The sequence below is a fragment of the Chiloscyllium punctatum genome, chromosome 2 (assembly GCF_047496795.1).
Source record: "Chiloscyllium punctatum isolate Juve2018m chromosome 2, sChiPun1.3, whole genome shotgun sequence".
In the NCBI taxonomy this organism is placed as follows: Eukaryota; Metazoa; Chordata; class Chondrichthyes; order Orectolobiformes; family Hemiscylliidae; genus Chiloscyllium; species Chiloscyllium punctatum.
In genome coordinates, this window is record NC_092740.1 from 3,433,260 (window position 1) to 3,449,956 (window position 16,697).

Below are 16,697 nucleotides of genomic sequence, written 5' to 3' on the forward strand. Positions count from 1 at the left end.
TATAAAGAAAAGCTGGATAGACTGGGACTTTGTTCACTGGAGGTTGAGAGGTGACCTGGTAGAAGTTTAGAAAATAATGAGGGGTATAAATAGAATTAATGCAGTTGTCTTTTCCCTAGGATGGGGAATTTCAAGACTAAGGAGCACATTTTTATGGTGAGGGGAAAGAGATTTAACAAAGACAAAAAAGGTAATTTTGTTTTACTCAGAGGATGGTACATGTGTGGAATGACCTTCCTGAGGAAATCATGGACGTGGATATAATTACAACATTTAACAGACATTTGTATGGATACATAGAACATAGAACATTCCAGCACAGTACAGGTCCTTTGGCCCTCGATGTTGCCCCAACCTGTCATACCAATCTGAAGCCCATCCCACCTACACTATTCCATGTACGTCCATATGCTTGTCCAATGACGACTTAAATGTACTTAAACTTGGTGAATCTACTACCGTTGCAGGTAAAGCATTCCATACCCTTACTACTCTCTGAGTAAAGAAACTACCTCTGACATCTGTCTTATACCTATCTCCCCTCACTTTAAAGTTGTGTCCCATCATGTTTGCTGTCCCCATACTTGGAAAAAGGCTCTCCCTGTCCACCCTATCTTAACCCTCTGATTATCTTATATGTCTCTATTAAGTCACCTCTCAACCTTCTTCTCTCTAACGAGAACAGCCCCAAGGCCCCTCAGCCTTTTCTCGTAAGACCTTCCCTCCATACCAGGCAACATCCTAGTAAATCTCCTCTGCACCCTTTCCAAAGCTTCCACATCCTTCTTATAATGCAGTGACCAGAAGTGTACTCAATAGTCCAAGTGCGGCCGCAGCATAACCTCATGGTTCCGGAACTCGACCCCTCTATTAATAAAAGCTAAAACACTGTATGCCTTCTTAACAACCCTGTCAATCTGGGTGGCAACATTCAGGGATCTGTGTACATGGACACAGAGATCCCTCTGCTCATCTGCACTCCCAAGAATCCTACCATTAGCCAACATTAGTTTCTCCCTCTCCCACCCTTCCAGGCTGAGAGTTCCAGATTCCCAACAGCCTCTAGGTGAGAACATTTTTCCTCACATCCCCTCGAAACCTCTGCACCTTAAATCTATTTCCCTAGTCACTGATCCCTCCATGAAGTGGAAAGGTTCCTTCCTATCTATCCTATCTATGCCCCTCGTAGTTATGTACATCTCAGTCATGTACATCCTCAGTCTTCTCTGTTCCAAAGAAAACAGCCCCCATTCTGTCCAGTCGCTCTTCATCAGTAAAACTGGCAGCATCCTAGTGAACCCTCTCTGTACCCCCTCCCAGTACAATCACATCCTTCCTGTCGTGCGGGGACCAGAACCTGCACACAGTCCTCCAGCTGTGGCCTCCCCAAAGTCCTCCCTACTCTTATAACGACATCACAAGTGATATTGCCATCTTAACCACCCTATTACCCTGTCCTACCATCTCCAGGGGTGAGTGGACAAACACCCCAAGATCCCTCTGTTCCTCTGAGCTTCCTGCTGTCCTGTCATTCACTGAGTATTCCCTTGTCTTGTTCCTTCTTCCAAAGTGTATCCCCTCCCATTTCTCAGGGTTTAATTCCATCTGCCTCTGATCTGCCTATCTGACCAATCCGTTTCTATCCTCCTGTAATCTAACACCTTCCTCCTCACAGCCAACCACCCGGCCAATCTTTGTGTCATCCACAAACTTCCTTCCCATCCCTCCCATATTCCCATCTCCATTGTTTATGAAGATCACAAACAATAAGGGACCCAGCAGTGATCCCTGTGGGACACCACTGCACCCCGGGCTCCAGTCACACAAACAGCCTCCTGTCACCACCCTCTGTCTCCTGACACTAAACCAGCTTTGGATCCATCTTACCAAGTGACCCTGGATGCCATGAGCTTTTACCTTCTGTATCCATTTCCCGTGTGAGACCTTGTCAAAGGCTCTGCCAAAATCATATAAGCTAACTCCACTGCTCTACCCTCATCTAAACACTTGGTCACCTCCTTGAAAAATTTAACAGATTTGTTAGGCATGACCTCTCTCTGACAAAGCCATGCTGGGGCTATTCCTGATCAAACTTTGCCTCTCCAAGTTGGGATGACCTCTTTCCTTGAGAACTTTCCCCAATTCTCTTAACACTGGACACTGGACTAGTTGGTCTGTAACTCCCTGGTTTACCTTTACCACCCTTCTTATACAGTGGAACCACATTAATTGTCCTCTAGTCCTCTGGCACCTCTGCTTTGGCCAGAGAGAAATTAAATATTTGGGTCCAAGCCCCTGTGATTTTCTCCCTCATTTCCCACAGCAGCCAGGGATACAATTCATCCAGACTTGGGAATTTATCCACCTTTAAATCTCACAAAACCTCCAAGATAATAAGACCATAAGACATAGGAGTAGAATTAGGTCATTTGCCCCATTGAGTTTGCTTCACCATTTGATCATGGCTGATCTGCATCTCAATCCCATTCTTCTGCCTTTATGCTGTAACCCTTGATCCTCTCAAGAACCTATCCAATACCTTGGCCTGCACAACCCTGGCTGAAGAAATTCCTCCTCATCTCAGTTCTAAAGGATCCCTTCACTCTGAGGCTGTGCCCTTGGCTCCCAATCTCTCCCAACATATTGTCCACATCCACTGTGTCCAGGCCTCTCAATACTCTATAAGTTTCAATCAAATCCCCCAATATCCCCTAAACCCCATTGAGTACAGCCCCAGAGTCCTCAACTGCTCTTCATATGATAAGCCCTTCATACTCAGGATCATTCATGTCACCCTCCTTTCGACCCCGTGTCTGATAAAGCCTCAGCAGTACACCACTGCTTGTGTAGTCCAGCCCTCTTGAATTGAATATGAAAATAGCATTTGTCTTCCTAACTGCCAACTGAACATGCAGGTTAACCTTAACAGAATTCTGAACCAGGACTCTTAAGCCTCTTTGTGCTTCAAATTTCTGAAGCCTTCTCCCTTTAAAAAGTAGTCTTCATCACTATTCTTCCTACCAAAGTGCATTACCTCACACTTTGCCACATTGTGTCCCATTTTCCCACTCTCCTAACCTGTCCAAGCATATTCTGCAGCCTCCCCACTTCTTCAACACTACTTGTCCTTTCACTTATCATCACGTCATCTGCAAACTGAGCATCAATGCCCTCAGTTCCTTCATCCATATCATTAATGTACAATGTGAATAGTTCTGGTCCCAAGGCGGACTGGTGCAGACCTCCACTAGTTACTGGCTGTGTATGCTCTATCTGAGCCAGAATAGTGCCCCTCACTCCATGGGCTCCAATCTTATTTAGCAGCCACTGTGGTGCACCTTGTGAAAGGCCTTCTGGCGTTCTCACTCCTGATACTAATCTGCTAAAAAACCTCACATTCCACCTTCTCAAATTCTGTATCGCATCTACCTGCTCTCAAGGAAAGACAGATGTGAAGTGCTCATTTAGCACTGTATCAGTGTCCTCCGGCTTTTCTCTCTCTCTCTCTCTCTCTCTCTCTCTCTCACACACACACACAGCCCTGATGGGCCCTACTCTTTCTCTGGGTGTTCTCTTCCACTTGATATACTCACAGAATATTTGGAATTCTCCCTAATCTTGCCCACGAGTATTTTTTTATGTTCTCTCTTTGCTCTCCTAATTGCCTTCTGAAGTTCCTTCCTGCACTGCTGTCAGGGGCCCATTGTTTTTCTCCCTTTGTACCTTTCATATGTCTTTCTTTTGATTTTTATCCAATCCTAATATTCCTTTTCTGGCTGTTTTGAGGGACTGGGTATGTTTTGCGTCAAGAGTGTGGTGCTGGAAAAGCACAGCAGGTCAGGCAGCATTTGAGGAGCAGGAAAAGCGACGTTTCGGACAAAAGCCCTTCATCAGGAAAATGCTTTGCTCCTACCCTGTTTGCGTGGTTGCAGCTTTCTTGTGATCCACATGCTTGATGGAGGACTGCCTCTGCTACTCAAAATTTGTACCTCATGGGGCCTGATCTCACGTTGACCATGCGTCTTACCCGTGCAGGGCCATTTCTGTGGTTTCAACATCAAACTTCATCCCCTGAGGTAAACTGCCTCTCTCGCTTAGAGGAGTCTTGTGTTTGACATTGGTGTCTCTGATGTCATTTCACCCTCCCACCCCAGAACTGGCAAGATCAGTTTTAACGTGCTGTGGACACTTCTCCCCGTTAGCAACTCTGCTGGAGAAATCCCTGCAGTAGCATGAGGGATGGAGATATCATCAAACAGGAGTGAAGCTGTAGGCTGTTTCTTTAAGCCTGCCTTCAAAGTTTGGAGTGCTCTTTCTGCCAGACCATTGGATGATGGATGATAATGATCTGTCCTTACGTGCCAAATCCATTTGACTTTAGGAAATACTTGAATTCCCTGATGGCCCGTTGTCTGTGACCAACACTTCCCGAATCCTGTGTATTGCAAAAGATGCACATAGCTTTTCTGTCATCACCTCCATGTTTGATGAATGGATTCTAGCCACGTCCAGTCACTTTCAGTGGGTGTCCACAATGACTAAGAATCTTGAACCTATGAAAGGATCAGCATAGTCAACATGTAACCTAGTACAGGTCTCCTCGGCCATTCCCACGAATGTGCAGCAGCTGCTGGCGGTAGTGTTTGTCCTTGATGGCACTCTGGGCACGACCCCCACCAATGTGGCTGTTTTGGCGTCTAATCCCTGGCTACCAGACATAATGTCTTGCCAACATCTTCATTTTTGTCACGCCTGGATGACCCTGTCGGAATTTAGCCAGTATCGGTGCCAACCTTTGTGCAGGACAATCGCTCCTGCTCCCCATAATAACGTGCCATCGTGTACTGTGCTCTGGTCTCACTGGGTCCAGAAAGGTTTCAGTTCTGATTGTGATGACCCTCTTGTTTCTCCCATCACCACCAGCTTTTTCAGTTTTGCCAGGACTAGATCTTTTTGCGTCCACATTCTTGATGAAGGGCTTTTTCCCGAAACGTCGATTTCGAAGCTACTTGGATGCTGCCTGAACTGCTGTGCTCTTCCAGCACCACTAATCCAGAATCTGGTTTCCAGCATCTGCAGTCATTGTTTTTACCTTTTTGTGTCCACAGTCTTATATTGTCAGCGGTGACTGGAAGGGTGTTCAAAAAGTTTAAAACCAGAATGGACTCTTCCCATGGTGGTACTACGGTGGTGTTGTGTCAGTGGGAGGCAGCTCAGTGCATCCACATTTGCCACTTGGCCTCCAGGACAATGTTCCAACTAATAATTGTATGCACTTAGAATGAGAGCCCGCCCCCGCCCCCGAATTCAACCTGAAGCTATGGGCAGCACTGCCTTGTCCTCTTTGAGCAGTGTTAACAGAGATTTGTTTTGTTACTATTACATATTCACATTTGTAAAGGTATTGTGGAACTTTGTCACACCAAAGATGACTGCTAAACCTTCCTTCTCTATCTGGGTGTATTTGTGCTCTGCATCAGCCAAAGTCCAGGAAACATATACTATTGGGCATTCCATTAAGCTATTTAGAACAGAACGTAGAACGCAGTACAGGCCCTTCGGCCCTCGATGTTGAGCCGATCTGTGGAACCAATCTGAAGCCCATCTATCCTACACTATTCCATTTTCACCCATATGTTTATCCAATGACCATTCAAATACCCTTAAAGTTGTTGAGTCTACTACTGTTGCAGTCAGTGCATTCCGCCCCTCTATTACTCTCTGAGTAAAGAAACTACCTCTGACATCTGTCCTATATCTATCACCCCTCAATTTAAAGCTATGTCCCCTTGTGCTAGCCATCACCATCCAAGGAAAAAGGATCTCACTGTCCACTCTATCTAACCCTCTGAGTATCTTTCATGTCTCAATTAAGTCACCTCTCAACCTTCTTCTGACGAAAACAGCCTCAAGACCTTCACCCTTTCCTCGTAAGACCTTCCCTCCATACCAGGCAACTTCCTAGTAAATCTCTGCCAATGTTTCCATATCCTTCCTATAATGCGGTGACCAGAACTGCACGCAATACTCCAAGTGCAGCCACACCAGAGTTTTGTACAACTGCAGCATGACCTCATGGTTCTGAAACTCAATCCCTCTATCAATAAAAGCTAACTCACTGTATGCCTTCTTAATAACCCGATCAACCTGGGTGGCAACTTTCGGGGATCTACGTACCTGGTCACCAAGATCTCTCTGCTCTTCTTACCATTAGCCCAGTACTCTGCATTCCAGTTACTTCTTCCAAAGTGAATCACCTCACACTTTTCCGCATTAAACTCCATTTGCCACCTCTCAGCCCAGCTCCGTAGCTTATCTATGTCCCTCTGTAACCTGCAACATCCTTCAGCAGTATCCACAACTCCACCAACCTTAGTGTCATCCGCAAATTTACTAACCCATCCTTCTATGCCCTTATCCAGGTCATTTATAAAAATGACACACAGCAGTGGCCCCAAAACAGATCCTTGTGGTACACCACTAGTAACTGAGCTCCAGGATGAACATTTCCCATCAACCACCACCCTCTGTCTTCTTTCAGCTAGCCAGTGTCTGATCCAAACTGCTAAATCACCCTCAATCCCATGCCTCTGTATTTTGTGCAATAGCCTCCTGTGGGGAACCTTACAAATGCCTTACTGGAATCCATATACACCACATCAACTATTTTATACAACAAACAAAGAAAATTTACAGCCCAGGAACAGGCCCTTCGGCCCTCCAAGCCTGAGCTGATCCAAATGTACTGTCTAAACCTGTCGCCCAATCCCTAACCATCTGTATCCCTCTGTTCCCCACCTACTCCTGCATCTGTCCAGACGCATCTTAAATGAATCTACTGTGCCTGCCTCTACCACCTCTGCTGGCAACGTGTTCCAAATGCCCATCACCCTCATCCATCTGTTTGTTCACCATCTCAAAGAACTCAAAAAGGTTAGTGAGGAACGACTTACCCTTCACAAAAATGTGTTGACTATCCCTAATCAACTTATTCCTTTCTAGATGATTATAAATCCTAACTCTTATAACCTTTTCCTTTTGTGAGCCGATGCAACTCCGATACTGTATGGTGAGGCGTCACATCATCAGCACCAGCTCTTGTTTTGGATCATAGTGTCCCAACACCCTCACTGGTTGCTGTTTCTTCACTTTCTGAAAGGCTATGTTCTTGGCTGTGAGACCATTCCCAAGGCTGACCCCTTTTCAATAGCAGGTGCCAGAGTGGAGGCCAGGTTTCATCTGAACTTTCTGTAATAATTCATCAATCCATGGAAAGACCTAAGCTCTGATACAGACCTTGGAGCTGGGGCAAATTTAATTACCCTCACTTTAATTACCCTCACTTTATCTTGCACTGTGTGTAACTCAGTCTTGTCAACTCTGTAGATTATTTTTCCCTCCTAAGGCATATGCCTATCTTGGAGATACATCTTAGGATAATGTCCAAGTTCTCTAAGTGCTCTTTATTTATCATTCCTGTTATTAGCTTGTTCTCCACATAAATAACGACCTGGGGTGGCACAGGCTAATGTTCCCCCAATTAGCAGTCTTGTAAATTGGTATAAACCCTTATGGGTATTCATTGTAAAATACTTCTGGGAATGCAAAGGACAATACAGCACAGAAACAGGCCCTTCGGCCCTCCAAGCCTGTGCTGACACATTTTGCCCTTCCATGCTAAAACTGTCTTCCCTTACAGGATCCATATCCCTCTATTCCTTTCCTATTCATGTATTTATCCAGCTGCTTCTTGAATGCTGCTATAGTGTCTGCTTCCCCCACCTCCTCAGGCAGCACGTTCCAGGCACTCCCCACCCTTTGTGTAAACTATGTGCCTTTCACATCTCTTTTAAACTCACACCCCCCTATCCCATACCTTGAACCTGTATCCCCTAGTAATTGACCCATCCACCCACCCACCCTCCACCTAACCACAGTTACAGGTGGCTCATGTCCAGCTTTGTGAAGGACAGTTCCCTGCCAGCATTATCTATAAATTCACGATATGAGGGATTGAGTATTTATCCAGATGTGAGAAGCAGTTTATCATTTGTTTAAAATCCCACAAAGGTGTCAGGTTTCACAATCAGAATGATCAGTGCGACCCATTCCGTAAACTGGACTGGTTTGATGATTCCTTTGCTTTCCAGCTTCTTGATTTCTGCTTCCACTTTTGCCCATCAGGCAACTGGCACTGGGCGGGCCTTGTAGAATTGTGAAATTGCTTCCAGGTCAACACACATTGTTTTCCATTATTGGTCAGAGCATTGATTACCGGAATTGGGAGGTCATGTTGCGACTGTGCAGGACATTAGTTAGGCCACTTTTGGAATATAGCGTGCAATTCTGGTCTCCCTCCTGTCGGAAGGATATTGGGAAACTTGAAAGGGTTCAGAAAAGATTTACAAGGATATTGCCAGGGTTGGAGGGTTGAGCTATTAAGAGAGGCTGTTTAGGCTGGGGCTGTTTTCCCTGGAGTATCAGAGACTGAGCTGTGAGGTTTATAAAATCATAAGGGTCTTTTCCCTGGGATTGGGGAGTCCAGAACTAGAGGACATAGGTTTAGGGTGAGAGGGGAAAGATATAAAAGAGATCTAAGGGGCAACTTTTTCACAGAGGGTGGTGTGTGTATGGAATGAGCTGCCAGAGGATGTGGTGGAGGCTGGTACAATTGCAAGATATAAAAGGCATCTGGATGGGTATATGAATAGGAAGGGTTTGGAGGGATATGGGCCGGGTGCAGGGCAGGTGGGACTAGGTTGGGGTGGGATATGTGGTCGGCATGGACGGGTTGGACCGAAGGGTCTGTTTCTGAGCTGTACGTCTCTGTGACTCTATGCATGTGACCTTCCTGAAAAGCTGCTAGGTTTTTAATTTGGACTTCTCTCAGGCAGCCATTTTCATATTGAAAAATGTTGAACCAATCAAGGTGAATCTCTTACAACCAATTTCACCCCATCCGGCTAGGGCTGTGCCTTTTAGTACAATCAGTGGGAACGGAACCAGCTGCTTCTCATACGAGACCAGAACCGAAGTTGTCCCCTCAATCTGTAAAGGTTCCTGGTCCAGGTTCTCAGCCCGGCCAAGGTATTATGCAAACTTAAAGGTTGAATCCAGAGTCTGGACTGGTTCTGCAATCACTGATATAACTGCGCAAAAATTGACCTCCATTCAAACTGGGTGACCGTTTGACCAGACATTTATTTTGATTGGCTCTGATTTGGATGTCTCTAAGCAACGTAACTGTTGTCAGCCAGATGTGGGTGGACTTTCCAGGGTGTACACTCCCCCTAGATATTGGCCTCTGAGTTCTCTTACTCAGTTTAGATCCACTGGGACTCTTATGCTGTCTGGACCCCACATACCGACAGCAGCTACAATGGTGTGCTGGCCTGGAGCCTGAAGAAAATGTCAATGGTTTGGCTTTGTTTTGGGGTTTTGTTACGGGTTGACCTAGAGACCCTCTTTTCAGGACATGTACTGAGTGAGGCTATGCAATGGTCTTCACTTCAATGGTGTTTCCTGAGCTCAGTTGGACTGGGAAGGGTGTCCACTTCCATCGACATACCCTGAAACCCATCTGCTCCTTTTGCTGCTTTTTCCAATGATGAAAGCAGTTGTAGTGTCTGATGTCCAGTTGAGTTTCAGCTAGTAGGCCATTTTGCATGGTGACATCGTTAATCTCACATTCCAAATGGCATTTCTGCATCTTACTTCGGGTTAAGCCAAAATCACATGCCTCTGCCATTCATCTCAACCTTGTCAAAACCCCCAATATGGATTCCACTGGTTCTTGTACTGTTGAGTAAAACTGGAATTTTTAAGAAGGTTTAAGCTCTTGATGTTTCTTAACTAAAACTGTCAACTCTTGAAAGCTTTCAGTATCTGGTGCTTTTGGAAATGTTAGGTTCCTAATAACTGAAAAAGCTGCAGCTCCACAAGCTGTCAGGAGAATTACTCATTGCTTTTCATCTGCCCCAATGTTATTTGCCTGGAAGAAATAACACACTGTTTCCACATACTGGGCCCAATCTTTGATGGCAGAATCAAATGTGTCAAACTTCTTAAGTAAACGCATGATGCCAGTTTGCTTTCCCCAACTCACAGGTGACTATTATGTGCAATCTTCTTCAGGAACGTACGTGTTTTGCTCTTGGTGCCACTGAAATAATGCCAGAGAGGCCGGTATCCCGTCACCAAGCCCCCCCTTTATTTACACGCGCATGGTACCTGATATTGATCCAGCTTACTCAGAGCCATCTCTCAGAGTGAGCAGAATCTCTGTCAGCCAGGGCTCCCTGACTGAAACAGGTTAACAGGGAACCCGTAAGGCTGACCTTTTACTATCCCTACAGTAATTAATTTGACTCTACTATGGGTTACTTCCAGATTGAAGGGATAAATCAGAAATATTTGCAGGCTATAAACTAAAAGACTCATACAAAATTTTTAATAATCATTTTAAGAAGTAAATAAACAAAACCGGGGTGTGGGCCAGGTTCTGTGTTGTACCTGCATGATGTGGGAGCTGGTGGACCCCATTGTGGTTCAGAGTGACCACATCTGTAGTGAGGGAGAGCATTACCTGGATGCTGTGTTTCAGGAAGCAGTCACACCCCTCAGATAAATGACCATGAATTTGGGCAGTGGTCAGGAACAGGAGGGTGTGACTCTGAGTGAGGCAGGTAGAGGGATCCAGGAGGTGGTGCTGAAGGAGCCTCAGCCCTTGAGCTTGTCTAACAGGTTGGAGATTCTTGCCCCCCGTGTGGGTGAGAGTGAGGACTGTAGGGAGGATGAGCTCACTGACCATAGCACTGTGGTACAGGGAGCCATTCAAGAGTGAGGAGAAAAGAGAAATGTAGTTATAATCAGGGCTAGTATAGTCAGGGGAATAGAGACTGTTCTCTGTGGCCAGGGTTGAGATTCCCAAAGGCTGTATTGCCTGCCTGGTGCCTGGGTTCAGGATCTCTCATCTGGGCTGCAGAGGAACTTGGAGTGGGAGGGAGAAGATCCTATTGTTGTGGTTCGTTTAGGTGTCAATGATATTGGTAGGAAGTGGAAGGAGATTGGAATAAGGGAATATGAGCAGCTAAGGGCTGAATTGAAAATCTGAACCATAAAGGTAATAACTTCTGGATTACTACCTGAGCCATGAGCAAGTTGGCACAGAGTCAACAGATTAAAGAGGTCAAAGATTGGTTTGGAAGAGATGGGATTGAATTCACGGGACAATTTTTATTCTTACTCACCTCACTGAGTGATCTACATGTCTGCTCCTGTATTTCTCCCTGACTGTTTGGTGGTCTATATACATGCTCAGAATGTGACCACCCTCTTTTTATTCCTGAGCTCTATCCAGAAAAGCAACATTTGAAGACTTTTCAAGATATCACTTGTGTATAGGGGAGGCAATGGCCTAGTGGTATTATGTAATGGGTCTCCAAGGAACCTGGGTTTGAATCCTGCGATGGTAGTTGATAGAATGTAAAATCAATAAAAATCTGAAAAGAAGAATCTAATGGTGACTCTGAAATCATTGTTGATTGTTAGGAAAGCCCCCTCCAATTCACTTATGTCTTTGAAGGAAGGAAACTGCCATCCTCACCTGGTCTGGTCTACATGTGATTCCAAACCCACAGCAATATGATCGCCCTCTGGGCGATTAGAACAAAGAGAACAAAGAAAATGTACAGCCCTGAAACAGGCCCTTTGGCCCTCCAAGACTGAGCTGATCCAAATGTAAAGTCTAAACCTGTCAGTCAATTCCTAACCATCTGTATCCCTCTGCTCCCCACCTGCTCCTGCATCTGTCCAGATGCATCTTAAATGAATCGCCCGTGTCTGCCTCTACCACCTCTGCTGGCAGCGTGTTCCAGACACCCACCACCCTCTGTGTGAAGTATTTGCCGCGTGTATCCCCCTTAAACTTTTCACCTCACACCTTGAAAGCATGACCTCTCATTATTGAATCCTTCACCCTGGGAAAAAGCTTGTCTCTATCCACCCTGTCAATACCCTTTATGATTTTGTAAACCTCAATCAGGTCCCCCCTCAATCTCCCTTTTTCTAGTGAAAATAGACCTAACCTACTCAACCTCTCTTCTTAGCTAGCACCTTCCATACCAGGCAACATCCTCGTAAACCTTCTCTGCATCCTCTCCAAAGCGTCCACATCCTTTTGGTAATGTGGCGACCAGAACTGTACACAGTATTCTAAATGCAGCCGAACCAATGTCTGGTCCAATTTTAACATGACCTGCCAGGTCTTATACTCAATACCCCGTCCGATGAAGGTAAGCATAGTATATGCCTTCTTGACCACTCTATCCACCTGTGCAGCAATCTTCAGGGTACAATGGACCTGCACTCCCAGATCTCTCTGCTCATCATCTTTTCCCAAGGCTCTTCCATTCATTGTATAATTCGCTCTAGAATTAGTCTTGCCTAAACACATCACCTCAAATTTGTCTGGATTGAAAATCACCTGCCACGTTTCCGCCCAACTCTCCAGTCTATCTCTATCCTCCTGTATCCTCTGACAGTCCCTCATACTTTCTGCTACTCCACCTGGATTAGGGATGGGCAATAAATCCTAATTTAGCCAGTGATGTCCTCGTCCTGCAAATGAATTTTAAAAATGTCCCTCCTCACTGCAGTTACTGACTCCTTAGTTAATAATGTGACACCACCTCCTGTTTTACACCCTCCCCAAGATCCTTTACCATGGAATGTTGAGTTGCTAGTCCAGGACGCCAGTATACCCTCAATCTGTCTCCTCTCTCTCTACTGACCCCTGATCCTGGGTATTGGTATATCCTTTATCCTCTCCTTAAATCTCTGAGCCTAGGCCTTAGTGTACCGTCAAGCCTCCTCCCCCTCCTCTCTGTGTTGATGCTGAAGTAGAGACCACTGCTCTGTTAGAGGTGCCACCTTTTGGGATGAGACATTAAACTGAGGTCTCTTTGCTTGCTCAGGAGAATGTAGAGTTTCCATGGCACTACTGGCATTATCCAGAGATGAGGGCCTTGTCTTTTGAAGAGAGATTGAGCAGTTTGAGTGTATGCTCTTTGGAGTTAGAAGAGTGACCAGATTGAGGTATATAAGATGCTGAAGGGGATAAGTCCTTATACGGGGGAATCCCATTCAAGAGGTCATCGTGTTAGGATAAGGGGTAGCAGATTTAGAACAGAGATGAGAAATGTCTGGGTCTGGGTGGCATGCTCTTTGGGGGGTCAGTGGGGACTCATTGGGTCGAATGGCCTGCTTCTGCATTGAATGAATCTGAGTAGGCCGTTTGACTTCTCGATCCTGCTGTGCCATTATATGGCTGATCTGATTGTGAACGTCACTTTCTTGTGTCCCTTGGGTAACCTCCTGCTAGCTTGTTCATCAAGAATCTATCACCTTTGTTTTCAAAATAATCAGCCACTCTTCATCCATTACTCCGAGGAAGATTGCTCCAGAGACTCACTCCAAAGGAAAAATTCCTCCTTGTCTTTTTCTGAACTGGGAGGTCCCTTATTCTTAAACTTACCCCCCACCAGGAGTCAGAGGGGAAGGGGAAACATTCCTTCCCCATCCAGCCTGCTAGGTCCCCACAGGATGTGATATGTTTCAGTTCTTCGACATTCTAATGGGTATGGGCCAGCCTGTCGAAGTTTTCCTCATAGGAGAACACCGTTGCCCCCCAGCCCATTGCAGGGAGTCAATCATGTGAACCTTCCCTGAAATAATCATAGAGAGTCACACAGCATAGAAACAGGTCTTACAGCCCACTGTTTCCATACTGACCAAAACAAACACTGAACTACACTCATCCCATTAACCTGCTCTTGCTCCACAACCTACTATATCTTGGCATTTTAAGTACACGTCCAGATGTTCCCTAAACAGTACGTTCCATGTTTCTACCACCCTCTGGGGAGGGAAAGCTCTTTTTCTTGCATCTCTTCACTTTGAACTATGCCCTATGGTCTTAGACATGTCTGCCATGGGCAAGATATTCTCATAATCTATTTTGTCTACACCTCTCGTAATTTTGTATACCTCAGTCAGATACCCCCTCAACATCCTCGACTCTAAGGGAAACAAGCTCACCCTATCCTGTCACCCTTCATACTGTGACTTTTCATCCCAGACAATATCCTGGTGAATCTCCTGTGCATCCCCTCCAGTACAATCACGTGTGGCAATCAGACCTGCACATAGTGTTCCATCTGTGACCTAACAAATGTTTTATAATGTTGTTACAAGACTTCCCTGCTCCCAGATTCAACTCCCGGATAGTGAAGGCAAGCCTCCCGTATAGCTTCCTCCCCACCCTGTCTACCTGTGCTGACATCTTCAGGGACTTGTACACCAAGGTCTGTGTTCTTCAGTACCACCTCAGGACCAACCCATTCATTAGACCACCCAAAATATATCACCTCCCATGGGATTAAATTCATTCTGCCATTGCTGTAGCCAATGTATCAGCTGATCCATGAAAAACAGTGTGCTCTTTAAAGGGATAGATGCAGGAATGGGATGAGTTGTTCTTATAAAGAGCTAGATTGGACATGATGGGCTGAACATGGGTGTAATTATTCATCATGGCTGTACATTGAGAGATTGCTTGTTCGCATCAGTGAGTATAGGAGGGACAGGACTTGCTGTGAGTTAGGACTTGAGCAGCCGTTCTGTTGACACAGTGTGAAAAGACAGCAGGCCAACCAGGGGAGTGTTGGAATGATCATGTAGGGATAGCAATAGGGCAGGGTTAGGGTTTCAGCAGCAGAGGAGCTGAGGTAAGGCTGGAGTTAAGTGAGGTTTCAGAGGTTGAAGTAATCAGTCTCGGTGAATTCTGAAATCTCTTGTTTCTCAGGCCTTAATAAAGACGAGATGATGTCAGTCCTGCTGCATGAGCTTCATGGACAGAGGATGAAATTGATGAAGAGGGCAGCACAGACCATTGGTCCCACGGAACACCACATTTGGGAACGAGCGGATGAGAGTTTGAGGGACCAAGAGGACCAGATGTATGATCGGTTCTCCTTGGGGACAAGTCTGAGCAGAAGCTCTTTAACAGACACTGGACGAGGTCAAAACCAGGGAGATGGAGACACAACAGACAATATCTCAGAAGATCTCCAGGATCAGAGTGAACACCAGGATAGAATCCAGCAGTTACTAGGAACTGGTGACAGGTACCACACATGGGCCAGATGAATTGTGTGTCTGTGTGGGTGTATCACACACTCACTTTCTCTCTTTGTGTGTGACGTCTTTGCATAGTGGGCATATGTGTGTGCCTCTGTGTGGGTGGATGTGCGTGTGTGTCGGTGTGTGGGTGTATGTGCGTGTGTGTCTCTGTGTGGGTGTGTGTATGTGTCTCTGTGTGGGTGTATGTGTGTGTGTCTCTCTGTGTGGGTGTGTGGGTGTATGTGTGTGTGTCTCTCTGTGTAGGTGTATGTGTGGGTGTATGTGTGTGTGCGCCTCTGTGTGGGTGTATGTGCATGTGTGCCTCTGTGTGTGTATCTCTGTGTGGGTGTATGATTGTATGTGCGTGTGTACCTCTGTATGGGTGTCTCTGTGTGGGTGTATGTGCATGTGTGTCTCTGTGTGGGTGTATGTGTGTGTGTGTCTCTGTGTGGGTGTGTGTGGGTGTATGTGTGTGTCTCTGTGTGGGTGTATGTCTCTGTGTGGGTGTATGTGTGGGTGTATGTCTCTGTGTGGGTGTATGTGCGTGTGTGTCTCTGTGTGGGTGTATGTGCGTGTGTGTCTCTGTGTGGGTGTATGTGCGTGTGTGTCTCTGTGTGGGTGTATGTGCGTGTGTGTCACTGTGTGGGTGTATGTATGTATGTGCGTGTGTGCCTCTGTATGTGTGTCTCTATGTATGTCTCTATGTATGTGCCTGTGTGCCTCTGTATGTGTGTCTCTGTGTGGGTGTATGTGTGCCTCTGTATGTGTGTCTCTGTGTGGGTGTATGTGTGTATGTGCGTGTGTGCCTCTATGTGTGTCTCTGTGTGGGTGTATGTGTGTATGCGCGTGTGTGTCGCTGTGTGGGTGTATGTGCGTGTGTGTGTCTGTGTGGGTGTATGTGTGTATGCGCGTGTGTGTCGCTGTGTGGGTGTATGCGCGTGTGTGTCGCTGTGTGGGTGTATGCGCGTGTGTGTCGCTGTGTGGGTGTATGCGCGTGTGTGTCGCTGTGTGGGTGTATGTGCGTGTGTGTCGCTGTGTGGGTGTATGTGCGTGTGTGTCGCTGTGTGGGTGTATGTGCGTGTGTGTCGCTGTGTGGGTGTATGTGCGTGTGTGTCACTGTGTGGGTATATGTGTGTATGCGCGTGTGTGTCTCTGTGTGGGTGTATGTGCGTGTGTGTCACTGTGGGTATATGTGTGTATGCGCGTGTGTGTCGCTGTGTGGGTGTATATGCGTGTGTGTCACTGTGTGGGTATATGTGTGTATGCGCGTGTGTGTCTCTGTGTGGGTGTATGCGCGTGTGTGTCGCTGTGTGGGTATATGTGTGTATGCGCGTGTGTGTCTCTGTGTGGGTGTATGTGCATGTGTGTGTCTGTGGGTGTATGTGTGTATGCGCGTGTGTGTGTGTATGCGCGTGTGTGTGTGCGCGTGTGTGTCTCTGTGTGGGTGTATGTGCATGTGTGTGGGTGTATGTGTGTATGCGCATGTGTGTCGCTGTGTGGGTGTATGCGCGTGTGTG

At 46.3% G+C, this 16,697-nt stretch overlaps 1 protein-coding gene across 7 annotated transcripts in view; it reads left to right on the forward strand.

Annotated features, from left to right (window-relative positions):
* The window catches only part of cplane1 (ciliogenesis and planar polarity effector 1), a 254,280-nt gene that overhangs the window by 99,277 nt on the left and 138,306 nt on the right, over positions 1 to 16,697 (forward strand). For all 7 annotated transcript variants that reach the window (XM_072592860.1, XM_072592875.1, XM_072592868.1 and 4 more), the window contains one exon: positions 14,864 to 15,185. In XM_072592860.1, the coding sequence (XP_072448961.1) occupies positions 14,864 to 15,185 (322 nt within the window). The remainder of the gene's footprint in view (positions 1 to 14,863; positions 15,186 to 16,697) is intronic.